This window comes from Xenopus laevis, chromosome 1S (genome assembly GCF_017654675.1).
Source record: "Xenopus laevis strain J_2021 chromosome 1S, Xenopus_laevis_v10.1, whole genome shotgun sequence".
Taxonomy (NCBI): domain Eukaryota; kingdom Metazoa; phylum Chordata; class Amphibia; order Anura; family Pipidae; genus Xenopus; species Xenopus laevis.
The window spans coordinates 59,109,024-59,129,881 of record NC_054372.1 but is presented as its reverse complement, the minus strand read 5'-3'; the positions used below and the strand labels follow the sequence as shown (position 1 = coordinate 59,129,881).

At 39.3% G+C, this 20,858-nt stretch overlaps 1 protein-coding gene across 1 annotated transcript in view; it reads left to right on the top strand.

The window, feature by feature from the left end:
* Positions 1–958: 958 nt before the first annotated feature.
* sec24d.S (SEC24 homolog D, COPII coat complex component S homeolog) overlaps positions 959–20,858 on the top strand; it is a 46,773-nt gene continuing 26,873 nt past the window's right edge. The window contains exons 1-8 of the mRNA XM_018243369.2: positions 959–1,112; positions 11,986–12,178; positions 12,555–12,666; positions 14,680–14,822; positions 14,907–15,158; positions 16,346–16,470; positions 17,549–17,660; positions 17,852–17,979. Coding sequence (XP_018098858.1) covers positions 12,031–12,178; positions 12,555–12,666; positions 14,680–14,822; positions 14,907–15,158; positions 16,346–16,470; positions 17,549–17,660; positions 17,852–17,979 — 1,020 coding nt within the window. The 5' untranslated portion in view covers positions 959–1,112; positions 11,986–12,030. The remainder of the gene's footprint in view (positions 1,113–11,985; positions 12,179–12,554; positions 12,667–14,679; positions 14,823–14,906; positions 15,159–16,345; positions 16,471–17,548; positions 17,661–17,851; positions 17,980–20,858) is intronic.

Here is a 20,858-nt window from a genome sequence, read left to right as displayed (position 1 = left end):
GCACCCATGTTGTATAATATAATTCACTTTGCATAAGTTTTATTTTAGTGAGTTATGTAACACAAATTACTAGTTACAAATTACTAATATGTTACTAGTGTGTTTTCCATTTGTTTCAGTGGTAGTGCAGTTTATGCGTATTTACACCCGACGGAGATTTTTTAATAACGCAGCGTAAAAACGCCACGTCTGGCCTTGCCGTAAAGGGCAATTCACCTTTATTAGTGAAACTGTAATAAAACATAAAAACTGCAGTAATGTGTTCAAACTTTCATAACCTGGCACATTTTGTAAAAATTAGGGATGCACGGAATCCAGGATTCTGTGCGGGATTTGGCCAGGATTCGGGATTATTCAGCAGGATTCGGATTCGGCCGAATCCTTCTGCCCGGCCGAACTGAATCGGGCGGGGAGGGCAATTGCGTGACTTTTTGTCACAAAACCAGGAAGTTAAACATTTTTCCCCTTCCCACCCCTAATTTGCATATGCAATATGCAAATTAGGATTCGGTTCGGTATTCTGCCGAATCTTCCGCAAAGGATTTGGGGGTTCGGCCGAATCCAAAATAGTGTATTTGGTGCATCCCTAGTAAAAAGGGCGTGGTAATTAGGGGGCGTGGCCGCAAAAGAGCCGTGGTCCAAAAAAATGAGTCAAGTTCCGCATGGCAAATTTTTCCGATTCCAGAATGTTGGGAGGTATAATGCCAATATAGTCATAGATGGTATTGAAGGTTTGAGTTGGCAATTCTGGGTAATCTTTTTTACAACCAGTACAGTAAAAAAAAAAACATATCTGTAGTTTTAACAGAGCCCCCCACATTCAGACGTAAGTCAGCTGTTATTAAGCACAACTATCAGCTTTTACACTAGAATTCACCTAACCTTGAGCAGCCCGCAGCCCCTGTTGACGTGGAGCGCGCCACCTAACAATGCCGGCAAGTTCCGGCTCTTTGCTAAAGAGAAACCGCGCGCGCTCCCGTGAAGTTGTGAGGGAGCGGGGCGCGCGCGGCTTTCCAGCTGTGCGGCTGTCTGACGTGGCAGAGAATCCTACTCTCCGTCTTCCCTGTAAGCTGCCGGTACTCTAAGGAGTTGGGACAGGAGCGGGCTGACAGGTAACATATGACATCCGTCCAACAGCATAATAGTTTGCGCGAATGAACCTGCACGGGACGTAGAAGTTAGTCGTGTCTGCTCTGTGTGCTTCCGCGGATAGACGTGTCACAGGTGAACGGGACTTCCCCAGAGGGACCATAACAGGACATGACTTTAGTGATAACTATTCTGTGTCTGTGGCAGCGCTGAGTACAACTGACAGAGCCTGAGGGGATTAGGGAGATCCAGGGAGCAGCATTGTGTGAGAAAATAAAGCGAATATACGGTGTAGCCGGGAGTTGGTACACGTGTCCTTTTAGTGAGGAGTCATCATAGGTATCTGTGCTAGATTGTGATACATCAGCCCATGACTAGCATTCTGTTTGCCAAGCTACAGGGAATACTGGGAGTTGTAGGTAAAGAACAGTTATGAGGCCACTGGTATTGTTGCATGAAGGCAATAATAATAATGGGCATATCACATAAAACTCAAGTGTTTGTCAAGTTCACTCCTCAACATCTGCTTTTTAAAAGATAAATGGAGTTAAGTCATAAAAGGCACTAAGTTTGCCCATAGCAACCAATCAGCAGGTAGAATTTACTGGTCACCTGTTTAAATGCAAGCATCTAATTGGTTGCCACTGGTTACTGCGCCTTAGCAAACTTTATAGGGGGATGTAATAAAAGTCGGTAACAGAAAAACTATTCGCAATGCGAAAAGTTATGCCTTTGCACGAACAAATTTTGCTTTGCACGAATTTAATATAGCTTTTGCGAACCTGCAAACTTTTTAGCGACCATGCAAATGTTATAGTTTGCATAAATGCACAGGCTCATTAGTAAACATTGGGCACATTTGCACCTGAGCAGTAACCCATGGCAACCAATCAAATGTTTGCTTTCTTTGTTCAACCTGCAGATGGCTGAAAAAGCCAGTGCAGCGTCTGCATCCGACAGTCGTGTCCCGTCGCATCAACAATGCGACACAATGCGACAATTGAATTACTAACCTTATTTCCGTCGCATCCGACATGACGCCTGCACGCTGCGCCTGCATCCGACAGTTGTGTTGCATCGCATCAACAATGCGAAACGATCCGACACTGCCATTACTTAGCTTATTTCCGTTGCATCCAACGCCTGCGATTTTGCACAGCGCGGCGGAATCGGCCGTGTAGTCCTGCCCTCATGTTACAACACCTTCAAGCACTATTAATTAAAATTCACAATGCAATAACAGTTAAAGGAACAATATTACATTGCAACATCTGGATTTTTATTCTTATTGCTGCAAATTCTTTTTCTCTTTGCAACTTTAATTACATCCCCCCCCCTTAGTGCCTTATATTACACATGGGGGATAGAGAGCAGAATATTCAGTTATTGCATAAACCACTGTGACACAATAGAATGTTTAGTCTCTCCTTCTCCCCAACCTGTATAATGACTGTGTATAATAAGGCCCTGACGCTTGACACAGCACACTCTATAGCTCCGGTTCTTCATATAATTATTATTTTGTCTTCATAAATAATGAGGACTTTTTTTGTGTGTAGCCCTGGGCCAAAGTGAGCATCACTGGTACATTGTACACAAAACCAAACTGGAATAATTGAGTGCTTGGGATGTAAAGATACACACTTTCTTTAGCTGTTGCACATTAAAGGACCAGTAACATCAAATTTTTTTTTTACAAAATTCGTTAGTATTCAACGAAAAATAAACACCAAGACAAATTAAACTTTTAATTTGCAAAGCCTTTATTAAGAAATAACTTACCGAAACTCCACTTCCTGTCCTCTTCAGAAAGGGCGACCATCCTTCCTGCAGTGATTGATTTCTCCTCCCTGGCTATTCTCTTACTCAGTCCATGTCTCCCAGCACTCAGCGCTGTGCTCAAGGTAGAGTGTCGGGACAGCAGCAGCAGCATGTCCAGCAGCAGCCCCCACAGCATCCCATCCAACAGGTCCACGAGTCTGGAGGCTGCATGCTGCTGCAGGAGAAGGCAAGGATTCAGGAAAGGAATCCTCCGCTGCGATTGCGGCTACACGGGCAAGTGACTTGAGAAGGGGAAGAGGAGCCGCCGGCACATTCACTTGCTGTATCCTTGATTGCGGCGCTGGAGGAGGCGGCTACACGGCAAGTGACCTGAGAAGCTAAAGGGGGAGAGGAGCCGCCGGCACATTCACTTGCTTTATCCTTGATTGCGGCGGCTGGAGGATGCGGCTACACCTCCTCTGTGAATGAATAAACGAGACAACTGCCGATCGCCATTTGCCAAACGACAGAGGGAGGGAAGCGGCTGTAGTAAGCCGCCCTGAAGTAACTCTGCTCTCCGCGGCGGAGGCAGCAGCGGGCCCTGTTGGATGGGATTCTGTGGGGGCTGCCGCTGGACATGCTGCTGCTGTCGCCGCAATCGCAGCGGAGGATTCCTTTCCTGAATGGCGATCGGCGATGGCAAATGGCGATCGGCAGTTGTCTCGTTTATTCATTCACAGAGGAGGTTCCGTGTAGCCGCATCCTCCAGCCGCCGCAATCAAGGATAAAGCAAGTGAATGTGCCGGCGGCTCCTCTCCCCCTTCAGCTTCTCAGGTCACTTGCCGTGTAGCCGCCTCATCCAGCGCCGCAATCAAGGATACAGCAAGTGAATGTGCCGGCGGCTCCTCTTCCCCTTCAGCTTCTCAGGTCACTTGCCGTGTAGCCGCCTCATCCAGCACCGCAATCAAGGATACAGCAAGTGAATGTGCCGGCGGCTCCTCTTCCCCTTCTCAAGTCACTTGCCCGTGTAGCCGCTGCCGCCGAAATCGCAGCAGAGGATTCTTTTCCTGAATCCTTGCCTTCTCCTGCAGCAGCGTGCAGCCTCCAGACTCGTGGACCTGTTGGATGGGATGCTGTGGGGGCTGCTGCTGGACATGCTGCTGCTGCTGTCCCAACTCTCTACCTTGAGCACAGCGCTGAGTGCTGGGAGACATGGACTGAGTAGGAGAATAGCCAGGGAGGAGAAATCAATCACTGCAGGAAGGATGGTCGCCCTTTCGCCGTTTCTGAAGAGGACAGGAAGTGGAGTTTCGGTAAGTTATTTCTTAATAAAGGCTTTGCAATTTAAAAGTTTAATTTGTCTTGGTGTTTATTTTTCGTTGTATACTAACGAATTTTGTAAAAAAAAATTTTGATGTTACTGGTCCTTTAACAGTTACTAGCATCACCCTCCCTGGGTGTCAAACATGTATTGTTCCTGATATATAGTAACATTCCACTTCCAAATGAGACAATGAGTGTTAGGGAGTGCCATGCAAGACTTGCTAATTTACAGTGAAGGTAACAAGGTCAGCAGATTGGTGGGCATATATATCAAAAGCACTCAAGGGTTCTCTACTTGAATTATATACAACAAACATATAACATTGTCAGAGATCTCTGTAGAATGTTGTGCGAGCTGTTAATATATAACTACAGATATGGGATCTGGAAACCTATTATCCAGAAAGGTCTAAAATATGATACTTTATTTGTCCTATATAGGTCTATTTAAAGGTCTATTTAAAGGGCATGGAAGCCCCATTCACTGGGGGAAGCCAATATATTAGGCACAACTAAAGTATTTTCCCAGTCCTTTTTGTAGAAAAAAGCTTAATTTGAAAACAAACACAGTGCTTGCTTACCCAGATGGCCGTCTTCAGGCTTCTGCATTCACGGTACCTGGGAATGGTAAGTAAAGTAATAGCGAGGCACTGTTTTAGCCTTTCCCTGGTCTTATCATTGGGGTGCCTAACCTATTGGCTTCTCTCAGAGAATGGGCTGGGCTCCATTCTAACTGGTACTTGCTGGGAACTAAGCTGCATAAATCAATGTTAAAGGGGTTGTTCACCTTACAAACACTTTTTTTTCAGTTCAGTTGTTTTTAGATTATTCCCCAGAAATAAAGACTTTTTTCAAATATTAATTTTTTACTGTTTTTCAGTCTGGCAGCTCAGTAATTCAGGTGCTGACTCTAAACTTTTATAATTTTGCAACATTTAGCTGATACATTTCTCAGCAGCATCTCTAGAGTATTAGCAACTATTGTATTCGTTCTAACAGCTGCCTTTACTGAAACCCAGAGATTCTGCTCAGCAGGGACAAAGATAAGAAATTGTATCAACTAAATGTATCAATTTAGAACAGTTTACAGGGTCGACGATCCCCCCCTCCCAGAGCTGCTTCAGAAGGTGAAAAATTACACTTTACACTTCAATATTATTACCAACCATTACACGTAGAAAATGGAAAGTCATTGGAAAAAGACATTATTCCTGGTGATCTATCTGAAAACAACTAGTTGTTTGAAGGTGAACCACCCCTTTAAAGGGGTTTTTCCACCATTGAGTTTACTTTTAGTATGATGTAGAAAGTGATAGTCTGAGATAATTTTCAAATGGTTTTCACTTTTTATTATTTGTGGTTTTTGAGTTATTATGCATTTCAGACTGGAATATGAATAGGAGAGGGCCTGAATAGAAAGGTGATTAAAAACTAACAATTGTTTTTTTAGAAGGGGTCAGTGTCCCCTATTTGAAAGCAGGAAACAGTCAGAAGAAAAAAACTATAACAAATAAATAATGAAAACCAATTGAGAATTGGCCATTCTATAACATACTAAAAGTTAACTTAAGGGTAAACCACCCCTTTAAATGTATTGTACACATAAGGCAGTGTTCCAAATTACAGAAAGACCCAGTGTCTGGAAAAGCCAAGGCCCCAAGCATTCTAAATAATAGATCCCATACCTGTATGACTATGTAGAGCAAAATATCAGGAATATGTTATCTCCGATTCATTTCTGTTCCCTTATCACTAATTCAATTCCTTTCCTTTTTTCCCACTCATTCTTCCCCCTACTAACCACTAGTTCTCTTCTCCTACCTACCCATTTCTTCCTTTACCCTTCAAAAGGTTTAATAAGCATGACAGTATTTGTAGTAGTGAAGGGCCAGGTTAAGGTACATGTTCTTTTGAACTGACCTTAGGAAACAAAGAGGTCCGTTACCCCAGTTTTAGAGAGAGAATTTGCAACTTGTGGCCCTCAAGCTCTTGTTGGGGTATTTAGGAACTCTACATGAACTACTTCTGGAAGACAGAAGACTGATCATCCACAAAGATATGCATATATATGCAAAGATTTACATAGCGGGCACCCCTAGGCCCGCTGCCGTTCGTCGCCCTCGTCCCCATCTGTTTTATTTGTGCAAATTTTCATCATCGGGACTGGAGCAATGGGAATTTGAAAAAACAATTGTATCTCCTGCGCATCCCCAGTGTTTCTGAACCAATGTGCATGTGGTTGGGCAGCATGCTGCCCTCTAAAATCCTGCCACCCTAGGCCTGAGCCTTTGTGGCCTTTCCACAAATCCTGGCCTGAAGATATGCATAACATTTCCTGAGTGTTAAAAGTACTTACTGGGAGTGTTTGGGGAGACATAATAGCACTTTGCCATTTTTAGTTTAACTTATGCAGTTGGACCCACCAGTACCATCTTTGCCAGCAACTGAATTATTGCGAATTTACATAGGTCAATATACATGAAGATATCTGCCTGTGCATTTTGGAATGAGCTTTCCGAGATTTCATATCAGATTTAAAATGGGAAATCTTTTTTAACTGGAAAGTGGTTTGGAAGTATGGGCAACAACACACCTTGATGAGAGACAGCGAAATGAACGTGTAGTGATCGGGGCTATTTTTATCATTTTTGTTTAAAAGTACTATTTTATATATATATATATATATATATATATATATATATATATACATATATATATACACACACCACAGTTCGACTATCTATATTAATATAGATATATATGCAAGAAACAGTGGCAAACTTAGAAGTTACAAGGCTCCTCTGGGTGCCATGCATCCGCCATGCATCCGCTACATGATATGCAGAATACAGTGCATTCCACCAGCTGTATAATGTGGCCATACTTTGCAGTACAGTGAAAGGTATTGCTTGACCATACAGTTATCATACAGTTACCCAGCATAGCTGGTTTCTTTAGTAAGCAAATGTTTTGGATGGATCACTACACATGAATATTTTTAGCATAACAGGTTTTCCCTCTCCAGTTCTGCTTTATTTTGCATTCAGTATTGTGGAGCTGATAAACCATATACATAAATCCATAAATACATATGGAATCAAGTACAGAATCAAATACATTTGCATTGAGAAGCAAAACAGCTACATAAGTGCACTTAGTAAATGTATGCAAAGGCCTTCTAAGGGCCTTCAAAGTACAGCTCATTTTAAGTACATCTTGAATATGTGTCTAATGGATTAATAGAACTCCTGTACTTAGTCCAGGGAGTTGGGTTGTAATATCTGAAAGCATCAGGATTTGGTATACAATCAGTGGTATTTTTGTAAATAGTAAACTTCAGTCCCCCATTTAAAGAACACTCCTTGCATAGCACTTGGTTAGCATCCATTTTAATCAAATAATTAAAAGATATTAACAAGCAGTGATTATATCTACAGGTTAAGAGAGCAATGAATGTATTATATTTTGATCAGACTCTAACATCTAAGCTGTAAATCAACACAACACTCCATATAGATGATTTTATAGACTATGTTTTAAACAGAGGACAGAGCTGCTCAGTCGTTGACCCTTTAATTGCTGCTGATTTACAACTTTCAACTTCTTTGAACAGTATTTCTTTGTGTGGGTGCAGGTAGCTTCTTGCAAAAGTTAATTCCAACATCAGCAAATTGAGAGGTTTTGAGAAGAGTTTAGTTAATTATGTCCCTTTATCTGAGACAGCCCAAAACAAAGGCAGTTTGAGCAGAGGTTCTCATCTCCTTGGCTGGAAACTATAAAGAATGTGTACATCAGACTTATGTATGAAATGATTGACCCAAAACAGCAAGGATAAACACTTTTGCCAAAGCTTTTTATCTTTTTTGCTTCAGTTTTAAGGGCATATAATGTCCTCAGTATACATTCTACATATTAAATATATATTTACGTTGAACACCCTCTACATCTGTTCCTACCAAATCTGCCTTTCCAATCAGGGAACAACAGTGTGGGTTGGGCTGCCATAATTTTCAATCAACATAGTACAGCTGCCATAAATTTCAAGCAACATAGTACAGGTATGGTAGCTGTTATCCGGAGACCCGTTATCCAGAAAGCTCCGAATTACGTAAAGGCTGTCTCCCATAGACTCCATTATAATTAAATAATCCAAATTTTAAAAAAATATATTTCTTTTTTTCTCTGTAATAATAAAACAGTACTTTATACTTGATTCAAACTAAGATATAATTGATCCTTATTGGTAGCAAAACCAGCCTAATGGGTTTATTTAATGTTTACATGATTTTCTAGTAGACTTAAGGTATGATGATCCAAATTACAAAAAGATCTGTTATCCAGAAAACCGCAGGTCCCTAGCATGCTGGATAACAGGTCCCATACCTGTATTAGGATTAGAAAGCATATTCATCAAAGTGTGAAAATAGAGGTTATCCCATTTCCTTGAATTAAATCTCACCATTCTTTATTCACTTGAGGAGAAACTGAGGCCAAGAATCCTCTCCTTCATTTTTGCCCGACGTGCCTGCAGCTGTAAACGTTTAGACACATGATTTCATGATTTAGCATTTTGCGTCAATACATTTCCATTGTAATATCTGCTGTAATGCATATCTTTACATTTTATGACTTGAGGCCATGTAAATTAAAGGTTGATTATAAAGTGTATGATAGTTCACATAGCTTTGGGGTGTAGGAATGTTGTATTGGATTTTTACAGGCTATTTTTACAAATAGAGAGGACTCCTCTCATGCTTCGATAAATATGCCCCTTAAAATCCTATGCAGGTATGGGACTTGTTATACAGAATTCTTGGTACCTAGGGTTCTCCAGACAAGGGATCTTTCCATAATAAGGATGATCATACTTTAAATCATGTCTATTAAAAATATTTTTTACATTAAATAAACCCAATAGGATTGGTACAGCTTACTTACCAATAAGTACAATAAACTGTTTTATTATTACAGAGTAAAAGGAAACCATTAAGAAAAAATGTCATTTGTTTATTAAATGGGAGATTGCCTTCCCGTAATTTAAAGCTTTTTGGACAACAGGTTTCCTTTAGCGATAATATATTGCACTGCTCTGCCCGTCTTTCCGGTTTTTGCGAATTCGCAGTGTGAATAAATTTTCGCAAATGGCGCGCAAATGAGACAGGAGTTTGCACGAGTGCACCCAATGTGCGAGGTTGTTGTGCGCGAAAATAGCGTTAAATTCGCAGTTTGCAAAACTGTTTTGCGAATATTTTATCCGCCACCAAAGTTGTGGCGTAATTGAGTCGCAGAGTGTGCGCATAAAGATTCACAATTTGCGAATTGTGACATATATATAAAGCCCCTTTAGACATTCGCATTGTGAATAAAAAATTCGCAATTCTGTATGCACCCTCTTATTCAGCTTTATAAATATAACCATGGGCAGGGCAAATATATTCACTTTGCGAACCAATCTGCCCTGCGCGAAGTTTATAAATGACCCACAGTGACTTGAGAGGGGGGACATGGGTCATAACTGTTTGCTTTTGAATCTGAGGTGAATGCTAAGGGGCAAATTCACTAAGGGTCGAAGTGACTAACGCTGGTGAAAATTCGCCAGTGTGACGTAATTTCAGAACTTCACTTATTTACTAACGGCATTGGCGTAAATTCACTAGCAAAGGAGATAGACTCTAGCGCTACTTCTCACTCTAACGCCAGGCGAATTTTCGCTCTGGTGAATGGACGTAACTACACAAATTCACTAAGATGCGAATTTTACTGAATGTTAACTCTTGCGCCAGACTTGCCTTCGCCACCTCAGACCAGGCGAAGTGCAATAAAGTAGATAGGACTTCCTCAAAAAAAAGTTGAAAATGTTCCCTCCTACCCCCCTACATTTCCTAACATATACAACAGTGGGCACATGTGTAGGGCAAAATAACAACTCTAATTTTATTAAGGTTCCCTGGCCTTGTGTAGTGTAATGTATTTGCTGCACCATATACGTCTATTGTACTTTAACTTCACGTCATATGCTAATTAGGCATCGCTAGCGTAACTTCATACTGCTTATCGTATTATCGCTAGCACAACTTCACAAGCGTTCGGAACCCTGGACTCTACTTCGAATTTTCGTGAATTAGCGTTGTCCTGGCAAATCTGCACCTGGCGAAGTGTTTGTGATGTCAGCGAAGCCGTCACAGTTAATTCATCAATGCAGAATCATCACCACCTAAGATTAATGTCACGCTCTCTGTGTTCTCTTCTGACTAGATAAGAGCAGTTATTTTAGGGATAATGCTGACTCTGTTTATATCTGGAAAGCAAACACAACTGCTTCATCCACTGTCAGCGTTCAAAGCTCATGCTATTGCCACGTCTCTCTCTAAAGTACGTACAGTGACCTCCCCTTCCTACCCTGGAGTGTTATTGATGATAAACATTTTACAATATGCAGTTTGGACAGTTTTTAGATACATAATTTTGTGTTTATCAGCCAGTACAATGTGCTAGTATGTTATTAGGAATCTGCAGCTAATGCCCCATTAAATTGATTTCTATTGTCACATTTATAGTTGTAAAAACACACCCAAGTTATATCAAGCTAGGATGCCATGTAGCATAAAGAAAATATCCATTAAAAATAGAATACTTATTAAAGGACTACCACTTTGATTGATGCTTTGTGTGTGCTAAGGCATAGTACACAGTGGTGGACATACAGTAGGTAAATATGTTGCTTGAATGCACTGACCTCATTTGTCCACAATAATAACATTGCATTTTGTTAACATTGGGAAATATAACTTCAGAACTAAGCAATCCATTGTTACAATGGTATATTGTAACAGGGGATACCCTAAAATCACAGTTACCCCTATTGGTATACCTCAGCCTCTGTTAGATTAGGACCAACTCCTGGTAAGGCATCTGTTACGTGCACTTTTCTCTCTTGTGTGGGCCCTAACTTGACTGTTGGAGGAAGGGTTAAAACACACGGTAGTTCCACCAATAAACAAAATCTTAAAATAAATGTGGGCACCAGTGGTTCTTTCAAAACTAAAACAAACAAACAAATAAACTCGTTATTTAACAGTTTTAGCGTTATTTTTAAGTTTTGAGTTCTTTGGTGCTCATTTAGGTTAACTGCATAATATACTATATATCTAGCAGAATTTTTTGGCACCGTTGCCAATGGCCCCACTAATTAATAATTTATATAAAATAGTATTTACTAGCAATTAATTAATGTATTATTTAATAAACTTATGGCCGATTAAGTAATATCAGGAAACAATTATTTTCATAATACTGTATATTAATTATTCCTATCATTCGTCCCCAGTGCATTCAATAATATCCACTGCTTTGCATCTTTCCCACTATACAATTTCCGGCTTTCTTTCACATAACAGCCTTTCTCCAGGAGGAGATAAAAACTGGCGTCAATTTGGCCCTGGGGTTTTCCGGATAATGGATCTTTCTGTAATACGGATGTTTATACTTAAGTCTACAAGAAAAATCATGTAAACATTAAATAAACCCAATGGGCTGGTTCTGCTTTCAATAAGGATTAATTATATCTTAGTTGGGATCAAGTACAAGCTACTGTTTTGTTATTACAGAGAAAAATAAAATATTTTTTAAAAATGTAAATTATTTGGAAAAAATATAGTCTATGGGAGGCAGCTTTTTCGTAATTCAGAACTTTCTGGATAATGGGTTTCCATATATATATATAGTCCACAAGGTAGCCAGCACTGTTTAATTTGTGCTTGAATACAAATGCTACATGGTATAGTAAAGTATGCTTCCTTGTCTCCCCATCAGAATACATCAGCTGAAGACTCTGCTGCTAATGAACAGATAATTAAAATGAGTCAGCAAGGCTACGTTGCACCACCTCCTTTCTCTCAACCTCAGCCTGGATTGGGCGGATATCCCCCTGGTTATGGAACACCCTTGTCGACCCCTTCCTTTGCAAACTATGGAGGCTCAAGTACTACTACTCCATCCCAGCCAGGTTGGTATAGTACATTGGTTGGTATGGTACAGTAATATTTATGCTGTAGTAAGTTTCATGTATATACATTGTGTAGGCCCTAGCTATATAAAGGTGTAAATAAAACAGTATCATTTAAAAGTTGTTGTTTTTTTGTTTTCTTTTATTCAACCACTAGGAAAAATTTCCCGTCTTCAAACATAAAGACCATTTGCCGGCTGTCCTTAGTCACCATAACCTATGCTTTTTGTATCCCTCTAAGAATCTGAGCTTCATGTCATTACTTGTCACTTTCATGCACTTGTGTAGACTGTTTGGACTGGCATTCTCATATGCATACTGGGCAATGATACCACTCAAAACATAATAAAAAGTAATTCAATTATTTTATTTTTAGCCATGCTGAAATCTGCTGTGCCAATTGGATCTCCGCCTCCATTGACCTCTCCAGTGTCTGCTCCAAATAATTCACAGAACGGTCCAAATTTCTCTGGAAATGTAATGCCAAGGTACAATAAGAATAGGAAATATATAAACTACAAAAATATGTATGAAAAGAGTAGGGATGTAGCGAACGGCGGAAAAAATGTTCGCGAACATATTCGCGAACTTGCGTCAAAAATGCGAACGGTTCGCGAACGTCGCGAACCCCATAGACTTCAATGGGAAGGCGAATTTTAAAAGCTATAAAAGACATTTCTGGCCAGAAAAATGATTTTAAAGTTGTTTAAAGGGTGCAACGACCTGGACAGTGGCATGCCAGAGGGGGATCAAGGGCAAAAATGTATCTGAAAAATACATTGTTGACACAGCGCTGCGTTTTGTGCTGTAAAGGGCAGAAATCACACTACGTCACTCAGGTGATGTTTCTGGACACGGAATGTGAAAAAGCTCACACAGCTAGGTGGCACTTGCATAACTCCCAACTGTCCCTCTTTTGACCACTCAACCCCCTGTCCCTCTTTTGTACTGGAAAGTCCCTCTTTTCTCTGAACTGAACAGCCAGAAAAAAAACAGTTTCTAACTTAATTAGCTTTTGGCAGAGAGCTCAGAACAGCTAACAGGTGCAAATAAGATACTTTGTAACAATTTTGACTCTGGTTGGTGCTGGTAGTGGTGAACTACTAGGAGGAGCAGCACACCAGTCCCTCTTTTCTCTGAACTGAACAGCCAGAAAAAAAACAGTTTCTAACTTAATTAGCTTTTGGCAGAGAGCTCAGAACAGCTAACAGGTGCAAATAAGATACTTTGTAACAATTTTGACTCTGGTTGGTGCTGGTAGTGGTGAACTACTAGGAGGAGCAGCACACCAGTCCCACTCCCCAACACAGCTAGACTAATAGCACTGGGCTCTTATAGTAGCAAAGTAAAAAAACAAAAAAGAAAATAAAAGCAGTCCTTACAAGGACTATTGGGTTATTACAGCAGTCAGCAGATGAGATCAGAAGCAGTGCCCACAGCAGCTACATACAGAGCACTGCAGTAGAAGGTAGATTACTAGTCAGCAAAGCTAACTAACCTAAACTCACTGTCCCTCAAATCCCTGCAGAGTTCTGTCCCTACAATACAGAGCAGTATCAAGTAGATTACTAGCCAGCAAAGTTACTATCAACTGTCCCTCAAATCACTAAACAGCTCTCTCCCTACACTAGCTCTTCCAAGCACACACAGGCAGAATGAAAAAACGCTGCAGGGCTTCAGTTTATATATGGAAGGGGAGTGGTCCAGGGGGTGTGGGGGTGGTCCAGGAGGGAGAGCTTCCTGATTGGCTGCCATGTATCTGCTGCTCTGGGGTGAGAGGGCAAAAATAAGCGCCAGCTAAGGCGAACCCAAATTGGCGAACGTCGCGCGACGTTCGCGAACATTCGGCGGACGCGAACGGTCGATGTTCGCGCGAATTAGTTCGCGGGCGAACAGTCCGCGACATCCCTAGAAAAGAGCAGTGTCTGGGTTGTGGGTTTACTTCTAGTGGAGGCTCCTGTGTAATGTCCTAGGTAACTGTAATAAATACTGGTAGTTTGTATAGTAGCAGGCATTGTTCCCTCTAATTCCTTCGCGGCTATGTGTACAAAAAAATTATTTTGTGCGCACATTTTAAACTTGTGTGCGCAGTTTTTAAAACACTATGTGCTCATGTCAGAATTAATACAAAGTGTTGTGTTTTCACAGAAAATTCTTTGTGCGAACCACAATCTGTGTGCGTTGGCCTCAAAAATTGCACAAACGCGCATAATGAGCACACTCCTTAGAGGGAACATTGGTAGCAAGTGTTTGTATACAATGTGCAAGGGATGATCTTGAACAGATGCGATTTCAAGAAGTTTTTTTGAGTAATAAATATTTATTTAAATTGTACGAAAATTAGAATTCAAACTTCTTTACCTAAAACCTTCTAAGATTCTGTCAGGGGGAAGTGTATCTTCAGCATTCAAGCAAGTTTATTTTTGATTTTCTTTTTCAAGTTTATTAAATTTATTCACAGCCTCTGTATAGAAACAGAACATTTTGATTTTCATTTGCAGAGTTCAAGGACCTCCAGCACCTAACAACACATCCTCTCCTTATGCACCATATGGTCATCCACCTCCACACACAAACAGTGCTGTTCTGACACCAGTCCATCAAGTGACTAACCAACTCAACAACATGCAAATTGGCAATTATGGTAAATAGAGATTGCTTAGAAAATATACTCCTCGGTCAAAAAAAAAAAACATTTAATGCAATGTAATCTTCACCTATGTTGTAGGTCCTCCGTCTTCAAGTAATTCTCAGATACCACCTGGCCCAGCCATGCCAGCAACATATCCTAGTCAGACTCGACCAATGCCTCCTGTACCTCCTGCACCACATCTTCTTCCACCCCTATCAAATAACCAAAATGGCTTACCTTCAGAACCCTTTTTACAGACAGGACCCATGCAAGAAGGAATCGCTGGCCATCATAATTTCCTATCACAAAATCTGACACAGCCTCAAATTGGATACCTACCACCAAACTGTAAGTAAATATTATAATTTTTTATTTGTATATACTATATACACATAAACATAAATACTGTTAACAGTGAAAATGGTTAACCTATTAATAGTAATATTATCTTGTTTGGACTATGTCACACAGCTTGATTAATAGCTTCTACATATAGCTAGAAATAAGTTATAACTCCATAGTTAAAGGGAAACTAAAGTCTAAAATAGAAAAATGCTAAAAAATGCTGTATTTTGTAAAATAAACATTAACATGAACTTACTGCACCAGAAGCTTAATTAAACAAGTGATTTGTGCTTTCAAAGTTGGCCACAGGGGGTCACCATCTTGTAACGTTGTTAAACATCTTTGCAAGACCATGCACATACTCAGTGTGGTCTGGGCTGCTGCTTAGGGATTGTCTTATGTTATCAAAACAGCACTTAATCAAAAAAGTTATGTAATATAATATGGATTATATATATAATATTATATAATACAAACTTTCTCCAACTCTCCAGAACCAGTGGCTGCAGCAAAACAATCCTCCAAATAGAATCCCAGTTTATCTGTTTAAATCCGGCTCCTTGATCTTTGTCCCTGCAGCTGGAGTTGAAAACATTAAAGAGGATATAAAGGCATAAATAAAATCCCATTTTAACTGAAAAAGAAACATATCCCCAATAAAAAATCTGTACCATTTTTATAAGAAGCCTGACTGTATGCAGTGAAATCCCCCCTTCATTTACTTGCTCTGTCTGCTGCAGATATGAATCTCTACATGGTCTCAGTGTGCTCTACAGGGAAACAAAGAAATCTGCTTGAGTTTTTGGAAATCCCTCCCCCTTGCCATTTGAAAGCATGATTCTTTCCCTGCAGAGCAGTTAGGGACTGAAGGCTTCTGAAGTTTCCTATCTGCAGCAATCAAAGCAAGTAAATGAAGGGGAAATCTCATTGCATACAGTCAGGTTTCTTATAAAAACTGTATATGTTTTTTAATTAAAGTATATTGGAGATAGGTTTCTTTTTCATTAAAGAAAGCAAAAATGGAATTTCATTTTTTGCCTTTACATCCCCTTTAACAATGACACCATTTTCTACTCAGCTACATATAGCAGCTGCAAGTTACCCAGTGTGACACAGTCCCTCTTATATTTATGAAAGTTATCCGTTCATTTTAGTTACTATTTTTATAAGTGTTGCTGCTTGCATTACAGCAAACAACTATGGAGGTCAGTTACCTGGACCAACTATGTCTTATCCTGGTGCATATCCTGGAAATCAGCCACAAATGTCAGGACCACCTCAAAGAAAAACAGATCCAGAGTCTATTCCTAGCCCTGTAAGTTGCAAAGTAAACATATCTTCATATTTCTGAAGTGAGCAATGCTGAATACCAGTTGGTTTGGAGTTAATCACATGACAGCTTATTTCAATCATTGAATCTTTGTATACTGTGCATGCGCTAGGGTATTGCTTTCACTAAAAGGAACAGGTGAAATCTGTAAAATAAAACATGCTTATAGGCATAGTTTTTAGAGAAATTGATATTCTAAACTGTTAAAACAGTTATATATTTTTGTTTGCAGTGCTCAGTGTGTAGGTGCTGTTTCTCCAGTGGTCTTTCTCCTCTATTTCAAATACAGCATCCTGACCCGCTTTATCTTCTATATCAAACTAAGTATATTTACAGTATTTGCCCTTCAGATTATAGACAGAATATAGATGTATTGTGTTTTATAGTGGGTATGCAACATAGAACATAGAAATTGACTGATATTTGTGCACTTTAAACACATTTAGTAAAACATCATATTTATGTTTTATATATACCCATTATCTAGTGAAAGTAATAAATGTTAAACCAGCTTAATTTAGTAAGACAGAGGCAGGCACTCACAGAATATCATAGACCTCATCAGCCTAGTAAAAAGTAGTACAAGTACCATAGAAAATGCCATAACATGCATTTCAAGGAAACTTTATCAAATATAGTTATGGGATCTATTAAGAAAGCTCAGAATTATGGAAAGACCATCTCCCAGAGACTCCATTTTATCCAAAAAAAAACCCCCATAAATGTTAAAAATGATTTCCCGTGCATTCTGGATTACAGGTCCCATACCTATATCAAACATAGCCTAGATCAGGAGTGCCCATATTTTACTAATGTGAGGTCTACTTTTAGTGATCTTGTCCCATTATGATCTGCATCCATAAAAGCATTGTTAACATTCTTTTCCATGAAAAATAATACTAAAATATTGATTGATGGGATAATGTATATTGCTATATTTAACTATAACTTCATATTGAAGGCTAGGTGATTCAGCCTTTTCTGTCTTCATTTGTTATTAATTTGCTTCTGCAATGACTTACTATTTACATAACTAAATATATTCTACTCTTTTATTCAACAGATACAGGTGATTGACAGTGATAAAATAAACAGAGCAGGGCAGGTCTATACCACCAATGTCCGAGGACAAGTCCCTCCTCTTGTCACAACAGAATGTACAATTCAAGATCAAGGTAATTGCCTTTATGTTGCTTTAACCTGTATAGAAAGATATATTCTCACATTACAGGATGGCTTTACAGTATAATTTAATCTACACTATCATGAGGATTAACTTCAGATAAGATTTTAGTTAATGTTATTTTAGAAAGAAATGTTCCTGATTCTACACATTATTCATAATTCAATTCTTTGAATCCTCCAGGAAATGCAAGTCCTCGTTACATTAGATGCACAACATATTGCTTTCCTACCTCCTCTGATATGGCTAAACAGTCTCAGATTCCACTTGCAGTTGTCATCAAACCGTTAGCTGTGGTTCCCCAAAATGAGGTAAGAGGATCAAGAGCCAACTCATCAAATTATTGGTTAAAGCTGACACCATGTGAGCTCACTAACAAGCTGTTTGTAATATAATAGTAGTCAGAGGATTGATTTAACAAATCAGATGTTTTTATTTGGGCATACAGTATGCTTGTGTTTCTTTTAAATGGATATTATCATCCCCCCAGGAGGGGAGTAACTGAAGGTAAACAGAACCCTCAACCAAGAGGGGCCCAAAGACAGTTCAGACCCAATAAGGACCCTGACATTCATGGATGTCCGTAGAAATTGTCTCTAAACTTGATTCCCAACAACACAAAACATTTTTTATACTTCCCATCTCAATGAGAGCCTTAATTATGTTATCTTGAAATTGAAGGATAATAGGAAAGGGAAATATGGGGCTGGAGAGAATAGAAGAACAGAAGCAAAGGAATGGGGATTCAAAAAGGTAGAGAAGAGGAAGACTTACAGCGGATTAAATCAATTTTATAATTCAGTTGTGGGAATAATATAACAATGCTTATCATGTATGATTATTTATATGCAATTTACATTGTACTACACTCCTAGTACAAATAGCCCAACATATACAAAAGGATACTCAAAACACCACAAGTAGTAGTGCTTTCAAGTGCAGTTATTAAGTTCCAAAATGAAACCACACAGTGCAAACATGATTATTGTCCATCAAGGTGGTAGATTCAACAGGTAAGCACATGTTAAAGGAGACATGAAAAAAAACCCTAATTTTGTACGCAATTATAAGTAATATATGGTGTTACTTTTACATAGTGCTAAAAATCGCCCCTTTATTGGAACTCCCTATAGATGCTCTCTGGTCCCTGTCTGTGTTTCAAATGAGGGGTGGGCGTGTCCTAACAGTCCCTGCCAGAAGCACATTAGGAGGGGGGGGAACAGCCAATCACAGCCATGCAGTCACACAAGCAAAGACATGCTTCTGTGCCCGCCAGCTGCTGATTGTTCCTGTCCTACAGTGCAGTGAGCTGAGAGCCGCCGTCTCCCCTGCACAGCCTAGGAATTCAGGGAGCAGGAAGTGGAAGGGAGGTATTATTATGGTTTTTGCATAAATACTCCGTAAATCAGCCTGAAACACTACTTTTTTAAGCACAATTCTTCTATATCTAAATGAGTATAACGCACTGGTACGTTTTTATTTTTTACATAAAATGCCTCCTTTAACTGTAGTGCAGAATAGAGAATAGTGCTATAATAGGGCATAGGTTTTTGTTTTTAAATTCCATATATATATATATATATATATATATATATATATATATATATATATATATATATATATATATATATATAGTTTGATAAGATTCTTTAATATGCCACTTAATTTGATTTTGATCTGTTGCTTAAGTATTCATTTTGGAGGTATAGTTTTCCTTTAAAGTGTGTGTTACATGTGACATGGTAAGGCATTGCAGCAAATGTTGCTAAGGGGCCCACCATAATAAAGAAGCCCCCAAAAAGTAACTAATTTGTATATGAATGCAAAGTTATAATCATACCCCTTACTTTGTATGCACCCAAGGTTTCCCCATGCTGCAGTAGACTCAAGTAATTCCTTTCCTACCCACTGATATCTTTGCAGATGCTCTTCATTCTGTTTACTTTGTATCTTTGGTTATTTCCTTAAAGGGGAAACTTTTTAACATTAAGCACTTTTAAAATGTATTTTCAACTGTGGTTTATATAATACTGGCAAGTTGTTGGCAGTTTTAGACTGCTAATACCAGGCTTTCAGCTCAGTAGCAGGTCAGAGTGCCCTTGACCCAAACTGTCTAGGCCCTTTTCTATTGGTGATACTTTTGAGCCAAAAGCCAGCTATTAGTAGCCTAAAAATGTAATAATCTTAGATAGGACAGCAGTAAAACCCCACACTCTCCAGATATTTCCCAGAATTGTGTGGGGTTTTACTGCTGTCCTATCTAAGAATAATACTGTAATTACACATCTACACAATCCAAAAGTGATTAAAGGGGACCTGTCACCTTAAGAAATAATTGTAAATCCTTTTTTTATGATGTTATTTAAGCAAAATAAACTTCACTTAAACTATATCTGAAACCTCTCCCTTAAACAGGCTACACAATTAGATGGTTAGTAGGGAGGGGAATGTGGGGACTCTAGTGCAGAATGGAAAGTGAAAGTAATTGCCTGCCTGCCTCTATGCCTAAGGCATAGAGGAGGGGCATGCAATGCAAAGGACTTTTATTACCGGTATACAGCTTTTTTTATGGCTGGGTGACAGGTCCCCTTTAAGTGAAAGTGAGCTTTTTAGTAAGTAACCAGGATATTACCCTTCTTCCTTTTTGAGTCTAAAAATGTAAGTAACTTCTGAAACTGCAAAAAATAAATTGATAGTAAATTATAAAAGTGCACAATGAAGCAAGTGGGCATCAATGAATTATTTGGTGTTCGGTCCCTGTAATTCCTTTATTCATATACCATATAGCAGCAGGTACTATTCTGCAATGGTTAGAGAGGAACCTGTTGGTAACAGCTTTACTCTAAAGTTTCCTTTGATTTTAATGCTGATATTTCGAATATTTTTTCAGTGCACTTTGTTAGATATTTACATTGGCCTACTGATTATAAATTATCAAATTAATGTTGGAGGAATGCTGGGAGTTTTGACCGCAGCATCTTGAGCTCCATACGTTGTTTGGTTCTGTATTAAAGGCTTAAAGGCAAAAAGCCAAACTGAAGTAGCACAGGGGATGCTATTAATGAATGGGAGAGCTTGTTATGCTGCAGAATTTCTTCCAATTAATTATCTGCTAGCGGATACTCTTACTTGAAATCTGTAAATAATTTTCATCAAAAATTACGTTAGGGTCTTAGGGCTTTTCTTTTAG